A 20,085-nucleotide genomic window follows, 5' to 3' on the forward strand; every position below is an offset into this window, starting at 1 on the left:
GAGCATGGCTGGGAGCCATGTTTTTGGAGCCTAAGGAGTAAATGGGTGGTGAGGAAGCAGAGGAAACCAAAGCTATTATGAGGACTGGTGCTTGAAGAGAAAATCAAAGAGAAGGAGCCAGCAGAGGAAAGACTGAAGATTTAATTAAAAAGAGGAGCAAATTCTGAAGGGCATCCAGCAATAAGATAAATGTGTATATGGCAAGATTAGCCTTAGAAAGAAGAGAAAATCTTCCTCAGAGTTAAATGGAAGGAAGGGAGGAAAGACAGAAGAATTTTAAGTATTTGAACTGTGACATTGAGGGAGTTGATATTTAGTCTCCACTTTTGAGTAAGAAAGAAAGTGACATTATATGCCTTGAGAGGAGCAGGGTGGAGGGCTCGTGTACCATGGATGTAAGTCCCATCTCCTGCCACATCTTACAGCACATCTCAGACATCCATCCTTTATTTAGATCCCTGGCAAAGTGGAATAGGAAGTAATCATGATTGCAGGGTTATTCCTTGGTGTGACACATTTTGTCGCAGCAACGGAAATCTGAGAGTAAGAAGCACAATGGGATGTAGTTTCTTCTATGTACTGAATGCCTGTTGCACAGTACCCTGGCTCTTCTAGAAGCACCAGACCCCCATCAGACACCACTCTGTCATTTTAGAGTGTTTACACAACCATGTGCCATCTCTGCGGTATAAAATATGATTTGACATAGTTCACAAAAATAGCAAACAGCTAACTCTATTCTTGTGCCTTTATATAAACTAGATTATAACATTTCATATTGAGTTTGAATATAGCAAAATTTGATTCAATTTATTGATATGGTCTTATGATTATGGAGTTCCTAGTTAAAGAGGCTTTCAGGTACGTTCAGAAAATCCCATTGACCCCATAATTGCTAAAAACAACCCATTAATGCATGGTATCATTTCATGATGACTATATCTGGACTTATGGATGAGGCAGGAAGTTTCATTCTCCTGATCCCTTGTCTACAATAAGTACAGCCATAAATATGTCAACACCTATGTTATACTATAAGGATTTTCTAGTGCCTGTGTTTAGGAAGTGATATATGGTGGTTATTCCTGAAAAGACAACTACAAAGAGAAAAGTACAGATTGTCCTTTCTAAGCCTAGAAAATGTTATATCAGAGGAATGAAAATGAACAGCCATAATATAGGATCATAGAAGCACTGAAATTTAGATTTGACAGAGAATTTAGGGATGATTTTGTCTAATTCCTTTCTCTTTAAGGCTGAGTAATCTAAAGCCAAGAGAGAGGAAATAGCTTACTGTAGGGCACAAACTAGTCACGCCACATGTCTCTTTGACTCAAAGTCCCAGGTGCTTCCACTCTGCCACAATGATAAATTTCTACCAGGCTTCTGGAGAATTATTCCCAGGGCCAGAAGAGTGGGTGTATTGTACATACTGGCACTCAGTGAATGTTTTCTTAATTGGACAGCTGTATCTCTGTTTTGGTCACTGACACACCTGGGAGTTAGAGAACCACCCTCAGCACACAACTTTTCCAGTACCTAGTAAGGCAATATCAGGCACAACAACTTTACAAAAATATAACTTAGAATTTATATGTATTAACATATTCATTATTTCACTAGAACTTCCTTAGTCCATTGTTGCACATGATAAAACTAAGGATCAGTAAATTTATATAACTTATTTAAGGTCAAGCAATCAGAAAATGGTATAGAGTTTGAGCCCAACTTTGGTCCTCTGACTCCAGTTATCATACCAGTTGTTATACCTCATGGTTTCTCCAGGATATTTATAACCTCTAGGGTAAAGAAAACCAAATCTGTGAGGGAGGAGATAGAGAGGAATATGGGAAGGAGGGGAGAGATATCAGACTGGTGTGAGGCTCTTATGAAAAAAGCCAATGCCAGAAACAGATCAGAGTCCAATAATAGATGAAGCATTTGTGTTTTTCTTGGAGAGATCTGTTGGTGGGATCCTAGCTACAAAGGCCTGGGTTGGCTCCAAAAAGGAGAAAGCAATGCTATGCAACTTGGAAGAAGGTATTCACTTTAAATTCATCTGAAAGACAGTGGGGTGAGAAAAGCACAGGTATGGGAATCAGGAAACCTGGATTTTAGTCCTAATTCTATCATTTGTTGTGCCCTTAGATCAGGCCCCTCCCCCTTTTACGCCTCAGTTTTCTCATTTTAAAATGAGGTGTATTCAAATCCATCGTTCTCAGATATTTTTCTTCCTTTGCATCGTTGCCATTGGTAGAGGCTGCCAATAATTCAGAAAATGCCTAAGTGAGACTCTATAAACTGAGAATGCAACCCACATTCTTGCTTGCAAAAAGTCGAGGTGTCTTTTTTTTTTTAACAAAACAATTTTTTATACACTTTTGAGTAATCACATACAGTGAATATACATGTAGTCGATAGGCCTGCTAAGTTGGGTCACAGAATTATTCTCTTAGAAAACTTCAGAAGGATAATTCATCACTTTATACCTTAGTTATATGTGATAGAAGCTACATAGGTAATAGAAAAATTACAACTGATTTCCATTGTATGAACCATCACTAATGACCACCACTGCTCTTGGATGAGTAGATTTCATCTGTAGAAATATCAATACACTCAAGGGACTTGTTAGTTTATTTCACCATTTTTCTGAGAAGATTTTAGGTCAGAGATTTTTAACTAGAGTTGACAGCTCCTGGGGTACTGAAAGAGTGGGAAAATTCCAAAGATCATTTTGCCAGCATCAACTGAAGCTATTTTACTGTGCAAATGAAGACCAAAGCTATCAACTAAATAGCCAACCATTAGTATAAATTCAAAACTTATATCACAGGGAGGACCTTCAAGATGGCAGAGGAGTAAGACGTGGAGATCACCTTCCTCCCCACAAATACATCAAAAATACATCTACATGTGGAACAACTCCTACAGAACACCTACTGAACGCTGGCAGAAGACCTCAGACCTCCCAAAAGGCAAGAAACTCCCCACGTACCGGGGTAGGGCAAAAGAAAAAACGAAAAACAGAGACAAAAGAATAGGGATGGAACCTGCACCAGTGGGAGGGAGCTGTGAAGGGGGAAAGGTTTCCACACACTAGGAAGCCCCTTCGCAGGCGGAGACTGCGGGTGGCAGAGGTGGGCGCTTCGGAGCCACGGAGGAGAGCACAGCAACAGGGGTGCGGAGGGCAAAGCGCAGAGATTCCCGCACAGAGGATCGGTGCCGACCAGCACTCAACGGCCTGAGAGGCTTGTCTGCTCACCACCAGGGTGGATGGGGGATGGGAGCTGAGGCTCAGGATTCAGAAGTCAGATCCCAGGGAGAGGACTGGGGTTGGATGGGTGAACACAGCCTGAAGGGGGCTAGTGTACCACAGCTAGTCGGGAGGGAGTCTGGGAAAAAGTCTGGAACTGCCTAAGAGGCAAGAGACCATTGTTTCGGGGTGTGTGAGGAGAGGGGATTCAGAGCACCACCTAAACGAGCTCCAGAGATGGGCGCAAGCCACAGCTATCAGCGCGGGCACCAGAGACGGACATGAAATGTTAAGGCTGCTACTGCAGCCACCAAGAAGCCTGTGTGCAAGCACAGGTCACTATTCCCACCTCCCCTCCTGGGAGCCTGTGCAGCCCGCCATTGCCAGGGTCCCATGATCCAGGGACAATGTCCCCGGGAGAACACATGGCATGCCTCAGGCTGTTGCAACATCACGCTGGCCTCTACCCCGCAGGCTTGCCCTGCATTCTGCAACCATCCATCCCTCCCGGACTGAGTGAACCAGAGCTCCCTAATCAGCCACTCCTTTAACCCCCTCTTGACTGGGCAAAGAACAGATGCCAGAGGGTGACCTACATGCAGAGGCAGGGCCAAATCCAAAGTTGGACCCCAGGAACTGTGCGAACAAAGAAGAGAAAGGGAAATTTCTCCGTGCAGCCTCAGGAACAGCAGAATAAATCTCCACAATCAACTTGATGTACCCTGCATCTGTGGAATACCTGAATAGGCAATGATCATTCCAAAATTGAGGCTGTGGACTTTAGGAGCAACTGTAGACTTGGGATTTGCTGTATGTGACTGACCAGTTTCTGATTTTCATGTTTATCTTAGTTCAGTTTTTAGTGCTTGTTATCATTGGTAGATTTGTTTATTGGTTTCGTTGCTCACTTCTATTTTTTTATTACTTTAAAAAATTTTTTATTTTAATAATTTCTTAAAACTTTTTATTCTAATGACGTTATTTTATTTTATATTATTTTATTTTTCTTTCTTTCTTTTTTTTTTTCTCCCTTTTCTTCTGAGCCGTGTGGCTGACAGAGTCTTGGTGCTCCGGCTGGCTGTCAGGCCTGAGCCTCTGGGGTGGGAGAGCCGAGTTCAGGACATTGGATCACCAGAGACCTCCTGGCCCCACGTAATATCAATTGGCAAGAGCTCTCCCAGAGATCTCTGTCTCAACACTAAGACCCAGCTCCACTCAACAACCAGCAAGCTCCAGTGCTGGACACCCATGCCAAACAACTAGCAAGACAGGAACACAACCCCACCCTTTAGCAGAGAGGCTGCCTAAAATCATAATAAGTTCACAGATACCCCAAAACACACCACCGGACACGGTCCTTCCCACCAGAAAGACAAGATCCAGACACACCCACCAGAACACAGGCACCAGTCCCCTCCACCAGGAAGCCTACACAGCTCACTGAACCAACCTCACCCCATGGGGGCAAACACCATAAACAACGGGAACTATGAACCTGCAGCATGTGAAAAAGGAGACCACAAACACAGTAAGTTAAGCAAAATGAGAAGACAGAGAAATATGCAACAGATGAAGGAGCAAAGTTAAAACCCACCAGACCAAACAAATGAAGAGGAAATAGGCATTCCACCTGAAAAAGAATTTAGAGTAATGATAGTAAAGATGATCCAAAATCTTGGAAATAGAATGGAGAAAATAGAAGAAACGTTTACTAAGGATCTAGAAGAACTAAAGAGCAAACAAACAACGATCAACAACACAATAAATGAAATTAAAAATTCTCTAGAAGGAATCAATAACAGAATACCTGAGGCAGAAGAACGTATAAGTGACCTAGAAGATATAATAGTGGAAATGACTACCACAGAGCAGAATAAAGAAAAAAGAATGAAAAGAATTGAGGACAGTCTCAGAGACTTCTGGGACAATATTAAATGCACCAACATTTGAATTATAGGGTTTCCAGAAGAAAAAGAGAAAAAGAAAGGGTCTGAGAAAATATTTGAAGAGATGTTAGTCGAAAACATCCTTAACACGGGAAAGAAAACAGTCGATCAAGTCCAGGAAGAGCGGAGAGTTCCAAACAGGGTAAACCCAAAGAGAAACATACCAAGACACATATTAATAAAACTATCAAAAATTAAACACAAAGAAAACATATTAAAAGCAGCAAGGGAAAAGCAACAAATAACATACAAGGGAATCCCCATAAGGTTAACAGCTGATTTTTCAGCAGAAACTCTGCAAGCCAGAAGGGAGTGGCAGGACAAATTTAAAGTAATGAAAGGGGAAAACCTACAACCAAGATTACTCTACCCAGCAAGGATCTCATTCCGATTTGACAGAGAAATTAAAAGCTTTACAGACAAGCAAAAGGTAAGAGAATTCAGCACCACCAAACCAGCGTTACAACAAATGCTAAAGAAACTTCTCTACGCATGAAACACAAGAGAGAGAAAAAACCTACAAAAGCAAACCCAAAACAATTAAGAAAATGGTAATAGGAACATACATTTTGATAATTACCTTAAATGTAAATGGATTAAATGCTCCAACCAAAAGACATAGATTGGCTGAATGAATATAAAAACAAGATCTGTATATATGCTGTCTAAAAGAGACCCACTTAAGACCCAGGGACACATACAGACTGAAAGTGAGGGGAGGGAAAGAGATACTGCATGCAATTGGAAATCAAAAGAAAGCTGGAGTAGCAATTCTCATATCACATAAAATAGACTTTATAATAAAGACTATTACAAGACACAATAAAGGACACTAAAAAATGATCAAGGGATCAATCCGAGAAGAAGATATAACAACTGTAAATATTTATGCACCCAACATAGCAGCACCTCAACACATAAGGCAAATGCTAACAAACATAAAGGGGAAATCGACAGTAACACAATAATATTAGGGGACTTTAACACCCCAATTTCTCCAATGGACAGATCAACCAAAATGAAAATTAATAAGGAAACACAAGCTTTAAATGACACATTAAACAAGATGGACTTAATTCATATTTATAGGACATTCCACCCCGAAACAACAGAATACACTTTCTTCTCAAGTGCTCATGTAACATACTCCAGCAGGATAGACCATATCTTGGGTCACAAATCAAGCCTTGGTAAATTTAAGAAAATAGGAATCATATCAAGTATCTTTTTCAAAACGCAATGTTATGAGGCTAGATTTCAATTACGGGAAAACAACTGCAAAAAATACAAACACATGGAGGCTAAACAATACACTACTAAATAACTAAGAAATCACTGAAGAAATCAAGGAGGAAATCAAAAAATACCTAGAAACAAAGGACAACGAAAACACAATGACCCAAAACCTATGGAATGCAGCAAAAGCAGTTCTAAGAGGGAAGTTTATAGCAATACAATCCTACCTCAAGAAACAAGAAACATCTCAAATAAACAACCTATCCTTACACCTAAAGCAATTAGACAAAGAAGAACAAAAAACCCTAAAGTTAGCAGAAGGAAAGAAACCATAAAGATCAGATCAGAAATAAGTGAAAAAAAATGAAGGAAACAATAGTAAAGCTCAATAAAACTAAAAGCTGGTTCTTAGAGAAGATAAACAAAATTAATATACCATTAGCCAGGCTCATCAAAAAAATTAATAAAGGGAGAAGACTCAAATCAACAGAATTCGAAATGAAAAAGGAGAAGTAACAAGTGACACTGCAGAAATGCAAAGGATCATGAGAGATGACTACAAGCAGCTATATGTCAATAAAATGGACAACATGGAAGAAATGGACAAATTCTTAGAAAAGCACAACCCCTCAAGACTGAATCAGGAAGAAATAGAAAATATAAACAGACCAATCACAAGCACTGAAATTGAGACTGTGATTAAAAATCTTCTAACAAACAAAAGACCGGGACCAGATGGCTTCACAGGCAAATTCTAACAAACATTTAGAGAAGAGCTAATACCTATCCTTCTCAAACTCTTCCAAAATATAGCAGAGGGAGGAACACTCCCAAACTCATTCTAGGAGGTCACCATCACCCTGATACCAAAACCAGACAAAGATGTCACAAAAAAAGAAAACTACAGGCCAATATCACTGATGAACATTGATGCAAAAATCCTCAACAGAATACTAGCAAACATAATCCAACAGCACATTAAAAGGATCATTCACCATCATCAAGTGGTGTTTATCCCAGGATTCAAGAATTCTTCAATATACGCAAATCAATCAATGTGATACACCATATTAACAAACTGAAGGATAAAAAACATATGATAATCTCAATAGATGCAGAAAAGTCTTGAGACAAAATTCAACACCGATTTATGAACAAAACCCTCCAGAAAGTAGGCATAGTGAGAACTTATGTCAACATAATAAAGGCCATGTAAGACAAATCCATAGCCAACATCGTTCTCAATGATGAGATTGAGTTGATGAAAAACTGAAACCATTTCCACTAAGATCAAGAGCAAGACAAGGTTTCCCACTCTCGCCACTATTATTCAACATAGTTTGGAAGTTTCAGCCACAGCAATCAGAATAAAAAAAAAAAAAGGAATCCAAATCAGAAAAGAAGTAAACTGTCACTGTTTGCAGATGACATGATACTATGCATAGAGAATCCTATAGATGCTACCAGAAAACTACAAGAGCTAATCAATGAATTTGGTAAAGTAGCAGGATACAAAATTAATGCACAGAAATCTCTTGCATTCCTATACACTAATGATGAAAAATCTGAAAGAGAAATTAAGGAAACACTCCCATTTAGCATTGCAATGAAAAGAATAAAATACCTAGGAATAAACCTACCTAAGGAGACAAAAGGCCGGTATGCAGAAAACTATAAGACACTGATGAAAGAATTTAAAGATGATACAGACAGATGGAGAGATATACCATATTCTTGGATTGGAAGAATCAACATTGTGAAAATGACTATACTACCCAAAGCAATCTACAGATTCAATGAAATCCCTATCAAACTACCAAGGGCATTTTTCACAGAAGTAGAACAAAACATTTCACAATTTGTATGGAAACACAAAAACCCCAAATAACCAAAGCAATCTTGAGAAAGAAAAACGGAGCTGGATGAATCACGCTCCATGACTTCAGACTATACTACAAAACTACAGTAATCAACACAGTATGGTAGTGGCAGAAAAACAGAAATATAGACCAATGGAAGAGGAAAGAAAGCCCAGAGATAAACCCACACACATATGGCCATCTTGTCTTTGATAAAGGAGGCAAGAATATACAATGGAGAAAAGACAGCCTCTTCAATAAGTGGTGCTGGGAAAACTTGACAGCTACTTGTAAAAGAATGAAATTAGAACACTCCCTAACACCATACACAAAAATAAACTCAAAATGGATTAAAGACCTAAATGTAAGTTCAGACACTATAAAACTCTTAGAGGAAAACATAAATGACATAAATCACAGCAAATCCTTTTTGACCCACCTCCCAGAGAAATGGAAATAAAAACAAAAATAAACAAATGGGACCTAATGAAACTTAAAAGCTTTGGCACAACAAAGGAAACCATAAACAAGATGAAAAGGCAGCCCTCAGAATGGGAGAAAATATTTGCAAGTGAAGCAAGTGACAATGGATTAATCTCCAAAGTATACAAGCAGCTCATGCAGCTCAATATCAAAAAAACAAACAACCCTATCCAAAAATGGGCAGAAGACCTAAATAAACATTTCTCCAAAGAAGATATATAGATTGCCAACAAACAAATGAAAGGATGCTCAACATCACTAATCAGTAGAGAAATGCAAATCAAAACTACAATGAGGTATCACCTCACACCTGTCAGAATGGCCATCATCAAAGCATCTACAAAGAATAAATGCTGGAGAGGGTGTGGAGAAAAGGGAACCTTCTTGCACTGTTGTTGGGAATGTAAATTGACACAGCCACTGTGGAGAACAGTATGGGGGTTCCTTAAAAAATTAAAAATAGAGTTACCATACGACACAGCAATCCCACTACTGGGTATATATCTTGAGAAAACCATAATTCTAAAAGAGTCATGTACCACAATGTTCACTGCAGTTCTTTTTACAATAGCCAGGACATGGAAGCAACCTAAGTGTCAGTCGACAGATGAATGGATAAAGAAGACGTGGCACATATATACAATGGAATATTACTCAGCCATGAAAAGAAACGAAATTGAGTTATTTGTAGTGAATTGGATGGACCTTGAGTGTGTCATACAGAGTGAAGTAAGTCAGGAAGAGAAAAACAAATACCGTATACTAACACATATATATGGAATCTACAAAAAAAAAGGTTCTGAAGAACCTAGGGACAGGACAGGAATAACGACGCAGATGTAGAGAATGGACTTGAACACATGGGGAGGGGGAAGGGTAAGCTGGGACGAAATGAGAGAGTGGCATGTACATATATACACTACCAAATGTAGAACAGATAGCTAGTGGGAAGCTTCTGCCTAGCACAGGGAGATCAGCTCGGTGCTTTGTGACCACCTAGAGGGTGGGACAGGATGGGTGGGAGGGAGACACAAGAGGGAGGGGATATGGGGCTATACGTATGCATATAGCTGATTCATTTTGTTATATCCAGATAACTAATGCAACAACGTTAAGCAATTATACTCCATTAAAGATGTTTAAAAAAAAGTTTTATCATAGATAAATTCTTTTCACTTGCATTTTGTTTTCGGATATTGGACACACATTAATTCTAGACTGTTGGCCCTTAACCACAGTTTTAGCTTGGCATTGATGCCATATAAAGGATTTTAGGGCACTTATGAATACTCTAAAATAATAGGAAAATTTCATCAGCTTCTCAAAGGGATCACAAAGATTAACAAAGGTTAAAGAACCACCGCTCTACACATCCTACAATAACATGTTACAATTCAAATATTTCTTTCATAAAACTGGTAGCTGATTTGAACTGTAGCCTAAAAGTTTTAATCAACCCTTAACTACCTGAGTGTTAGTAACAGACCTCTATAAGTGTATAATACCTCTTTTACACTTGATTCTTTAAAAAAAATAAATGAAACAAAACACTCTGTGGTGCAAAACATTGTTGATAGAAATTAAAGGTAACATAAACATATAAAGATATATTCATGGTTAGAAAACCTGATAATTTTAAATTGTCAATTCTCCCCAAACTGATCTATAGATTCAATGCACTTAATTATAAGCCCAGCAGACTTTTTTGGGTAGAAATCAACAAGTTGATCCTAAAAGTTATAGGGAGATGCAAAGAACCTAGAATTTCCAAAGCAATTTTTAAACAGTCAGCATAAAGTTGAAGGACTTATATTATGGGACTTCATAACTTAACAACTAGCTATGCTAATTAAATAGTGTGATACTGTCTAAGGACGGACCAAAAGAACAGTGGAACAAAATAAATGCTAGAAATAGACCCACAATTATTCAGTCAAAGGTACCAACACTATCTGAAGGGAAAAGCAAAGTCTTTTCAATAAACAGTACTAGAATAACTGTAAAGCCATATGGAAAAAAATGAACCTCAATCCCTACCTCATAAGAAACACAAAAATTAATTTAATGTGGATCACATACATGAAAATAAAAATGAAAACAAGAGATTTAAGGGAATAAAATCACTTTGCATCTTCTAAAAGTCACCACAAAATATTTTCCTATTTCTTCAAAATGTTGTTTCTCAATTCCATTTCATAATTAAGTCGCTATAGAGAATACCTAGAACACATTGTAATTGAGTCTGGGTGGACCGAAGATAATCAAACAATTGGCTAAAAAAAATTTAACTTCTAGAATAAGCTGGATGTGAAATCTGTCTAACAAAAACACATATTCTTATTACTATGTTTATTATTTGAGGATCACGGCAAAAAAATTCACTTTCCTTTGATGGACAAAGTTGTCTAGATTTAGCTCGAACTGTTCTAAAGAGATTTTCTGAACTTTAATATAATGTTATTATAAAGATTAAAGAGTCTATATATTCACCTACTTGCCTTTCTCCCCCTCTGTCCATTTCCAAGAGTAAAAATTAAACAACAACGTGAACAACAACAGTAAAACATGCAACACAAAGCTGTTTACCGGAGTCCGTAGAGAACTGTTCCATCAGGATGCAGTCGGATCATTCGATTTTTCACTGTAACCCCATGCACAAATGATTTCTTGTCATTCAGAAAGTAGGTGTCTGGTACCCAGAGTTGGTCAGCTACCCTGTTGTCTAGCGTGAGGTTTAGTGGAATTCCAGAATAAGAAAGCCTTTTGTCTTTCCAAGACTGCTGGAAATACATGGTGAGTGTATAATCCTGCAAAAAAAGGAAACCGAACAAAGAATTTTACCATCATCACCACCATCATCATCATCATCATCATCAACGTCATCATCATCATCATCACCATCTAAAAGCCTTTTTGGTAAGAATGTGATAGCATGTGGTACTGTGGATACCTAGAGACTCACCATTCTGTGGTCACAAAGCACTGAGCTGATCTCCCTGTGCTAGGTTGACTCACCAACCTCCCTTACAAGGTTATATTTGAATATATTGAAATTTGCACCTCCAAGTATAGGGCAACCAATAGGTTAGAAGTACTAGTGCAATAATTGAATGCATGCAGAAGCATTTGCACAAATATAGAGTAAATCCATTTAACTGAATTTTAAGGTTTGATGTTAAGGTAATGATATCATGGGGAAGGCTGTAAAGGGAAGTTGTACCTGTAGATTCATGTTCACAAAAATCTACCTCTGGATATTGTATTTACAGTACTGCTTGATTCAGGAATTCGTTTGAGTTCAGAGATGGGTTTGTACTCGAGTTTGTTTCCCCATCTCCTGTAAAAGGTTACACTAAGGACATACCTTTGCACTTTTCTTTCTGCCCAGGTTTCCCCTGGCAGTGAGAGACAGGAAGATTTGGGCTCAATAAATGTGTCAAGCTCACAGGAGAGGAATGGTGAAGATTATCTTAGAGCTTTAGTTGTATGTTTTTAAAGAACTCTATTAATACAAAGTGTAATTGTCCATTAAAAGAATAAGAGGTAGCAGTAAAATCATAAAGACTTAAGATGCGGTCCCAATATTATAAAAACAGAAGGTTCACTTTTTCTTTTAAAGGATACTTATCTGTCAACAGCTTTAGCTGGATGCTTTAGCAACAATTAAGAAAACATGTCATAATTCCTTCACAACTCTGTGTACTGCCATTGTTATATATACCACTGTTTGGGAAGCACTGGCTCCGATCATGTCTTACATCTGGGCAAATTGCACTTCATCTAGATACCTATATGGATATTTATGAATTTCTGAAATATCTTAAATGATAAGACAATATTTGTTCTGGATAATGAGTTCCAATGTCCTTTAACCACTATATTCAAGAATGCTTACACTGTTTACTCAGAAATAATCTTGCAATAATTCAAAGCCATTCTTTCTTGTTCAATGACAAGGACATTTGCTCTTCGCTACTAATCATACAATATCCTTTTTATAGGTCTGAAACCTCCTTCCACCTTACCTTCATTTAACAGAAAAAAAGAACCCACAGAGTTATACACAATTCTCTTCTCAACTGCTAACATCTGCATTTGCATCCTCTTCAAGCTCTTTACATCAATACCTTTTTGGAGGACAATGAATTGAACAGATTCTGGGCCTTAGATTCTAAAACACCTCCATTCCAAAATCTACCACATGTAGAGCTATGTAACCATGAGCAACTAACTTAACCCCTTATATGTCAGATGTCTCATTTCTAAAATAAAAATAGCATTTTACTAGCTTATTGAAAGCATTACTTAGGAGAATCATGGTGCAAGTACTTTAGAAACTAACATGCTAAACAAATATATTATCTTCAAAAATTGTTGCTATTTAAAGATTAATATCATACTTCCAAATTATTTGGAGTGTACGTATTCGTTTTCATAAGCATTTCCACTTTTAAAGAGATGTTTATAAAAGAACCTGCAGGAAGAAGGACCCTGGTAACCATGAAAGTAAGCAACTGTTTGTCTTGTAAGTCTTGTTGTTGGGGTCTTGTTTGTAATTCAGACAATGTAAGAAAATGAATGACTAGCTCAGCACAAGCAGCAATGGGTTACATGTTTCACTAGTCACGCTGAATACACATTAGCCTCCAACTCCCGTAGCGCTACAGAGGATTTCCTCACAATGAGACCATGAGGCAAAATCCTTACTCCACATTCTCCTCAACAAAGAAAGTTTTAATGTGTGATGAGTAAAAACTTATTATAAAATACAAATGAGAGTCTTGGAGGAAGATGGCGGAAGAGTAGGACGCGGAGATCACCTTCCTCCACAAGATACATCAGAAATACATCTACACGTGGAAAACTCCTACAGAACACCTACTGAACGCTGGCAGAAGACCTCAGACCTCCCAAAAGGCAAGAAACCCCCCCACGTACCTGGGTGGGGCAAAAGAAAAAAGAATAAACAGAGACAAAAGAATAGGGACAGGACCTGCACCAGTGGGAGGGAGCCATGAAGGAGGAAAGGTTTCCAAACACTAGAAGCCCCTTCGTGAGCGGAGACTGCAGGTGGCTGAGGGGGGGAGCTTCGAGGCCACGGAGGAGAGCACAGCAACAGGGGTGAGGAGGGCAAAGCGGAGAGATTCCCACACAGAGGACCGGTGCCGACCGGCACTCACCAGCATGAGAGAGGCTTCGCTGCTCACCCGCCGGGGCGGGCGGGGCTGCAAGCTGAGGCTCCGGTTTCGGTTTCGGACGGAGCGCAGGGAGAGGACTGGGGTTGGCGGCGTGAACACAGCCTGAAGGGGGCTAGTGCTCCACGGCTAGCCGGGAGGGAGTCCGGGGAAAAGTCTGGAGCTGCCGAAGAGGCAAGAGACTTTTTCTTCCCTCTTTGTTTCCTGGTGCGCGAGGAGAGGGGATTAAGAGCGCCGCTTAAAGGAGCTCCAGAGACGGGCCCGAGCCGCGGGCTAAAAGCGCGGACCCCAGAGACGGGCATGAGATGCTAAGGCTGCTGCTGCCGCCACCAAGAAGCCTGTGTGCGAACACAGGTCACTCTCCACACCTCCTTTCCGGGAAGACTGTGCAGCCCGCCACTGCCAGGGTCCCGGGATCCAGGGACAACTTTCCCGGGAGAACGCACGGCGCGCCTCAGGCTGGTGCGACGTCAGAGAGGCCTCTGCCGCCGCAGGCCCGCCCCGCAGGCCACGCCCCTCCCTCCCCCCACCCCCGGCCTGAGTGAGCCAGAGCCCGCGAATCAGCGACTCTTTTAAGCCTGTCCTGTCTGAGCGAAGAACAGACGCCTTCCGGCGACCTAAACGCAGAGGCGGGGCTAAATCCAAAGCTGAACCCTGGGAGCTATGTGAACAAAGAAGAAAAAGGGAAATCTCTCCCAGCAGCCTCAGGAGCAGTGGATTAAATCTCCACAATCAACTTGATGTACCCTGCATCTGTGGAATACCTGAATAGGCAATGAATCATCCCAACTTGAGGAGGTGGACTTTGAGAGCAAGATTTATGATTTTTTCCCCCGTTTCCTCTTTTTGAGTGTGTATGTGTATGCTTCTGTGTGAGATTTTGTCTGTATAGCTTTGCTTCCACCATTTGTCCTGGGGTTCTATCCGTCCGTTTTTTTGTTTGTTTGTTTTTTTACTTTTTAAAAACATTTTTAATAATTATTTTTATTTTAATAACTTTATTTTATTTTACCTTACTTTATTTTTTTTCTTTTATCCTCTTTCTTTCTTTCCTTCTACTTTTTCTCCCTTTTATTCTGAGTCGTGTGGCTGAAAGGCTCTTGGTGCTGCAGCCAGGAGCCACTGCTGTGCCTCTGAGGCGGGAGAGCCAGCTTCAGGACACTGGTCCACAAGGGACCTCCCAGCTCCACGTAATATCAAACGGTGAAAAATTCCTAGAGATCTCAATCTCAACACCAACACCCAGCTTCACTCAACGACCAGCAAGCTACAGTGCTGGACACCCTATGCCAAACAACTAGCAACACAGGAACACAACCCCACCATTAGACAGGCGGCCTAAAATCATAATAAGTTCACAGACACCCCAAAACACACCACCAGACGTGGACCTGCCCACCAGAAAGACAAGATCCAGCCTCATCCACCAGAATACAGGCACTAGTCCCCTCCATGAGGAAGCCTACACAACCCACTGAACCAACTTTAGCCACTGGGGACAGACACCAAAAACAACGGGAACTACGAACCTGCAGCCTGCAAAAAGGAAACCCCCAAACACAGTAAGATAAGCAAAATGAGAAGACAGAAAAACACACAGCAGATGAAGGAGCAAGATAAAAACTCACACAACCTAACAAATGAAGAGGAAATAGGCAGTCTACTTGAAAAAGAATTCAGAATAATGATAGTAAAGATGATCCAAAATCTTGGAAACAGAATAGAGAAAATGCAAGAAACATTTAACAAGGACCTAGAAGAACTAAAGATGAAACAAGCAACGATGAACAACACAATAACCGAAATTAAAAATACTCTAGAAGGGATCAATACCAGAATAACTGAGGCAGAAGAACGGATAAGTGACCTGGAAGATAAAGTAGTGGAAATAACTACTGCAGAGCAGAATAAAGAAAAAAGAATGAAAAGAACTGAGGACAGTCTCAGAGACCTCTGGGACAACATTAAACGCACCAACATTCAAATTATAGGGGTTCCAGAAGAAGAGAAAGAGAAAGGGACTGAGAAAATATTTGAAGAGATTATAGTTGAAAACTTCCCTAATATGGGAAAGGAAATAGTTAATCAAGTCCAGGAAGCACAGAGAGTCCCATACAGAATAAATCCAAGGAGAAACATGCCAAGACACATATTAATCAAAGTGTCAAAAATTAAATACAAAGAAAACATATTAAAAGCAGCAAGGGAAAAACAACAAGTAACACACAAAGTTAACAGCTGATCTTTCAGCAGAAACTCTGCAAGCCAGAAGGGACTGGCAGGATATATTTAAAGTGATGAAGGACAAAAACCTACAACCAAGATTACCCAGCAAGGATCTCATTCAGATTTGATGGAGAAATTAAAACCTTTAGAGAAAAGCAAAAGCTGAGAGAGTTCAGCACCACCAAACCAGCTTTACAACACATGCTAAAGGATCTTCTCTAGGCAAGAAACTAATAACAAACCCAAAACAATTAAGAAAATGGGAATAGGAACATACATATTGATAATTACCTTAAATGTAAATGGATTAAATGCTCCCACCAAAAGACACAGACTGGCTGAATGGATACAAAAACAAGACCCATGTATATGCTGACTACAAGAGACCCACTTCAGACCTAGAGACACATACAGACTGAAAGTGAGGCGATGGAAAAAGATATTCCATGCAACTGGAAACCAAAAGAAAGCTGGAGTAACAATTCTCATATCAGACAAAATAGATTTCAAAATAAACACTATTAGAAGAGACAAAGAAGGACACTACATAATGATCAAGGGATCGATCCAAGAAGAAGATATAACAATTGTAAATATTTATGCACCCAACATAGGAGCACCTCAATACATAAGGCAAATACTAACAGCCATAAAAGGGGAAATTGGCAGTAACACAATCATAGTAGGGGACTTTAACACCCCACTTTCACCAATGGACAGATCATCCAAAATGAAAATAAATAAGGAAACACAAGCTTTAAATGATACATTAAACAAGATGGACTTAATTGAAATTTATAGGACATTCCATCCAAAAACAACAGAATACGTATTTTTCTCAAGTGCTCATGGAACATTCTCCAGGATAGATCATATCTTGGGTCACAAATCAAGCCTTGGTAAATTTAAGAAAATTGAAACTGTATCAAGTATCTTTTCCGACCAGCAGCTCATGCAGCTTAATAACAATAAAACAAACAACCCAATCCAAAAATGCGCAGAAGACCTAAATAGACATTTCTCCAAAGAAGATATACAGTTTGCCAACAAACACATGAAACAATGCTCAACATCATTAATCATTTGAGAAATGCAAATCAAAACTACAATGAGATATCATCTCACACTGGTCAGAATGCCCATCTTCAAAAAATCTAGAAACAATAAATGCTGGAGAGGGTGTGGAGAAAAGGGAACACTCTTGCACTGCTGGTGGGAATGTGAATTGGTACAGCCACTATGGAGAACAGTATGGAGGTTCCTTAAAAAACTACAAATAGAACTACCATATGACCCAGCAATCCCACTACTGGGCATATACCCTGAGAAACCCATAATTCAAAAAGAGTCATGGGGCTTCCCTGGTGGCGCAGTGGTTGGGAGTCCGCCTGCTGATGCAGGGGACACGGGTTCGTGCCCCGGTCCGGGAGGATCCCACATGCCGCGGAGCAGCTGGGCCTGTGAGCCATGGCCGCTGAGCCTGTGCGTGCAGAGCCTGTGCTCTGCAGCGGGAGAGGCCACAGCAGTGAGAGGCCCACATAGCGCAAAAAAAAAAAAAAAGAGTCATGTACCAAAATGTTCATTGCAGCTCTATTTACAATAGCCAGGAGATGGAAACAACCTAAGTGTCCATAATCGGATGAATGGATAAAGAAGATGTGGCACATATATACAATGGAATATTACTCAGCCATAAAAAGAAATGAAATTGAGCTATTTGTGATGAGGTGGATGGACCTAGATTGTGTCATACAGAGTGAAATAAGTCAGAAAGAGAAAGACAAATAGCGTATGCTAACACATATATATGGAATTTAAGAAAAGAAAATGTCAAGAAGAACCTAGGGGTAAGAAAGGAATAAAGACACAGACCCACTAGAGAATGAACTTGAGGATATTGGGAGGGGGAAGGGTAAGCTGTGACAAAGTGAGAGAGTGGCATGGACATATATACACTACCAAACGTAAAATAGATAGCTAGTGGGAAGCAGCCGCATTGCACAGGGAGATCAGCTCGGTGCTTTGTGACCACCTAGAGGGGTGGGATAGGGAGGGTGGGAGGGAGGGAGACGCAAGAGGGAAGAATATGGGAACATATGTATATGTATAACTGATTCACTTTGTTATAAAGCAGAAACTAACACACCATTGTAAAGCAATTATACTCCAATAAAGATATAAAAAAATACAAATGATTATAATGACAAATAATACTCTAACAACTAATGTTATAATTAAAATATGTTTGTGGTAAGTAAATAATGGAGAATGGGAGGAGAAAATAATGTAAACATGAATGATCTCTGCATAGATTAAGTGTGTGTGTGTGTGTGTGTGTGTGTGTGTGTGTGTAGACTTTCCCCTTCCCTTTCTGGAAACCATTTTGTTTCCTGTAAAGAGAGAACTATACACAAGTAGTGAGATCTTTGCTCTACACAGCTCACTCTATTTTCAGTAAATATTGACTAAACATCACACCATATTTCTCAGTTAAAGCAGTAACTTACCCTGTTTGCAATAAGAAGTCATTCAGTGGAAATTTCTGGATACTAGTATTTTACATTGGGAAGTGGGTGATGTGGAATAAGTATCTTTCGGGATTTTTCTTCTTATTCATTGCTATCTTAATCTGGGACCTGATTCTATGATAAATGTTTATATGGACCCATGAGTTTGATAACCTTAAAAAAACTTTTTGAAGCTAATGATAATTGTGATGATAATGATGCAAAATATGGAAAGACCTGAAACAGAGCAATATATCCTTACTATGTATATTTTACCACATGCATGACAATAATTTCCTTCTAGAAAGTGCTCTGTGCTCTGTGGTTTTCACAACCTTGTGAGATAGGCAAATTCTCCCTGAGAGAATTTATGATCTATATCTCTGGGAAACTACTTACTGAATTTTAAATAAATTATTTTTTCTATCTGCACCTTAAATATTAATAGTCACATCTGCATATGATAAAGCCTACGGTATCGTTTTGGTGTATTCTATTCTTAGATGGAAAAGAAAGGCTTAAAATTACTGTATTTTGCTCTCTGTTACAACAGGTTTTTTATTAATCCTTCATTAGTCTAAAGTACAAGCACTCCAGGGAGGATGGAAAGTTTTTGGAAAGAAATAAAAGGTATTAATACTTTGGCCAAGAATGCTGAAATCATTTTTCTTCAAGGTGTGTTTTAAGTGTTCAATCAGCTTTCTCAAGTGTGCAGTCTACTCCTTGAGAGAAAGTGTGACGTATTTAGAAACTATGGGCCATAGGGGACTCGACACTGAGGCAAATTAATGGGATTAACTGGTATGAGATTGCTAATGAAATTCGTCAGGCTAACTCAGGTATGAGAGAATTTGATTCATTGAGGAAAAGCAGGTTAGACGATACCAAATTAGTAGGGCACAATTAAACTCCAAAACCCATACTTTTTAAATCTAAAATTAAAAAAAAAATAAAAATATTTCTAATACATCAAAGCAATTCTTTGGAGAATAAAGGAAACATTATTTTTATTTATTTATTCACTTATTTTTATTGAAGTATAGTTGATATACAATATTATATTAGTTTCAGGTGTACAACATAGTGATTCAAAATTTTTGTAGATTATACTCCATTTAAAGTTATTACAAAATATTGGCTATATTCCCTATGTTGTACAGTATATCCTTGTAGCTTATTTATTTTATACATAGTAGTTTGTACCTCTTAATCCCATACCCCTAACTTTCCCCTCCCCCTTTCTCCCTCCCAGCTTGTAACCACTAATTTATTCTTTATATCTGTGAGTCTGTTTCTGTTTTGTTATATTCATTCATTTGTTTTACTTTTTAGATTACACATATAAGTGATAGCATACACTTAGCATTCCAAGATATG

The 20,085-nt window shown here is 39.2% G+C and overlaps 1 protein-coding gene across 1 annotated transcript in view; it reads right to left on the bottom strand.

Annotated features, from left to right (window-relative positions):
* The window catches only part of GABRB1 (gamma-aminobutyric acid type A receptor subunit beta1), a gene marked incomplete at its 3' end in the record, with an annotated part of 381,708 nt that overhangs the window by 247,978 nt on the left and 113,645 nt on the right, over positions 1-20,085 (bottom strand). Inside the window, exon 4 of the mRNA XM_082652923.1 lies at positions 11,367-11,587. Coding sequence (XP_082509049.1) covers positions 11,367-11,587 — 221 coding nt within the window. The remainder of the gene's footprint in view (positions 1-11,366; positions 11,588-20,085) is intronic.

Source organism: Grampus griseus (genome assembly GCF_964374135.1).
Source record: "Grampus griseus genome assembly, chromosome: 4".
Classification (NCBI taxonomy): Eukaryota; Metazoa; Chordata; class Mammalia; order Artiodactyla; family Delphinidae; genus Grampus; species Grampus griseus.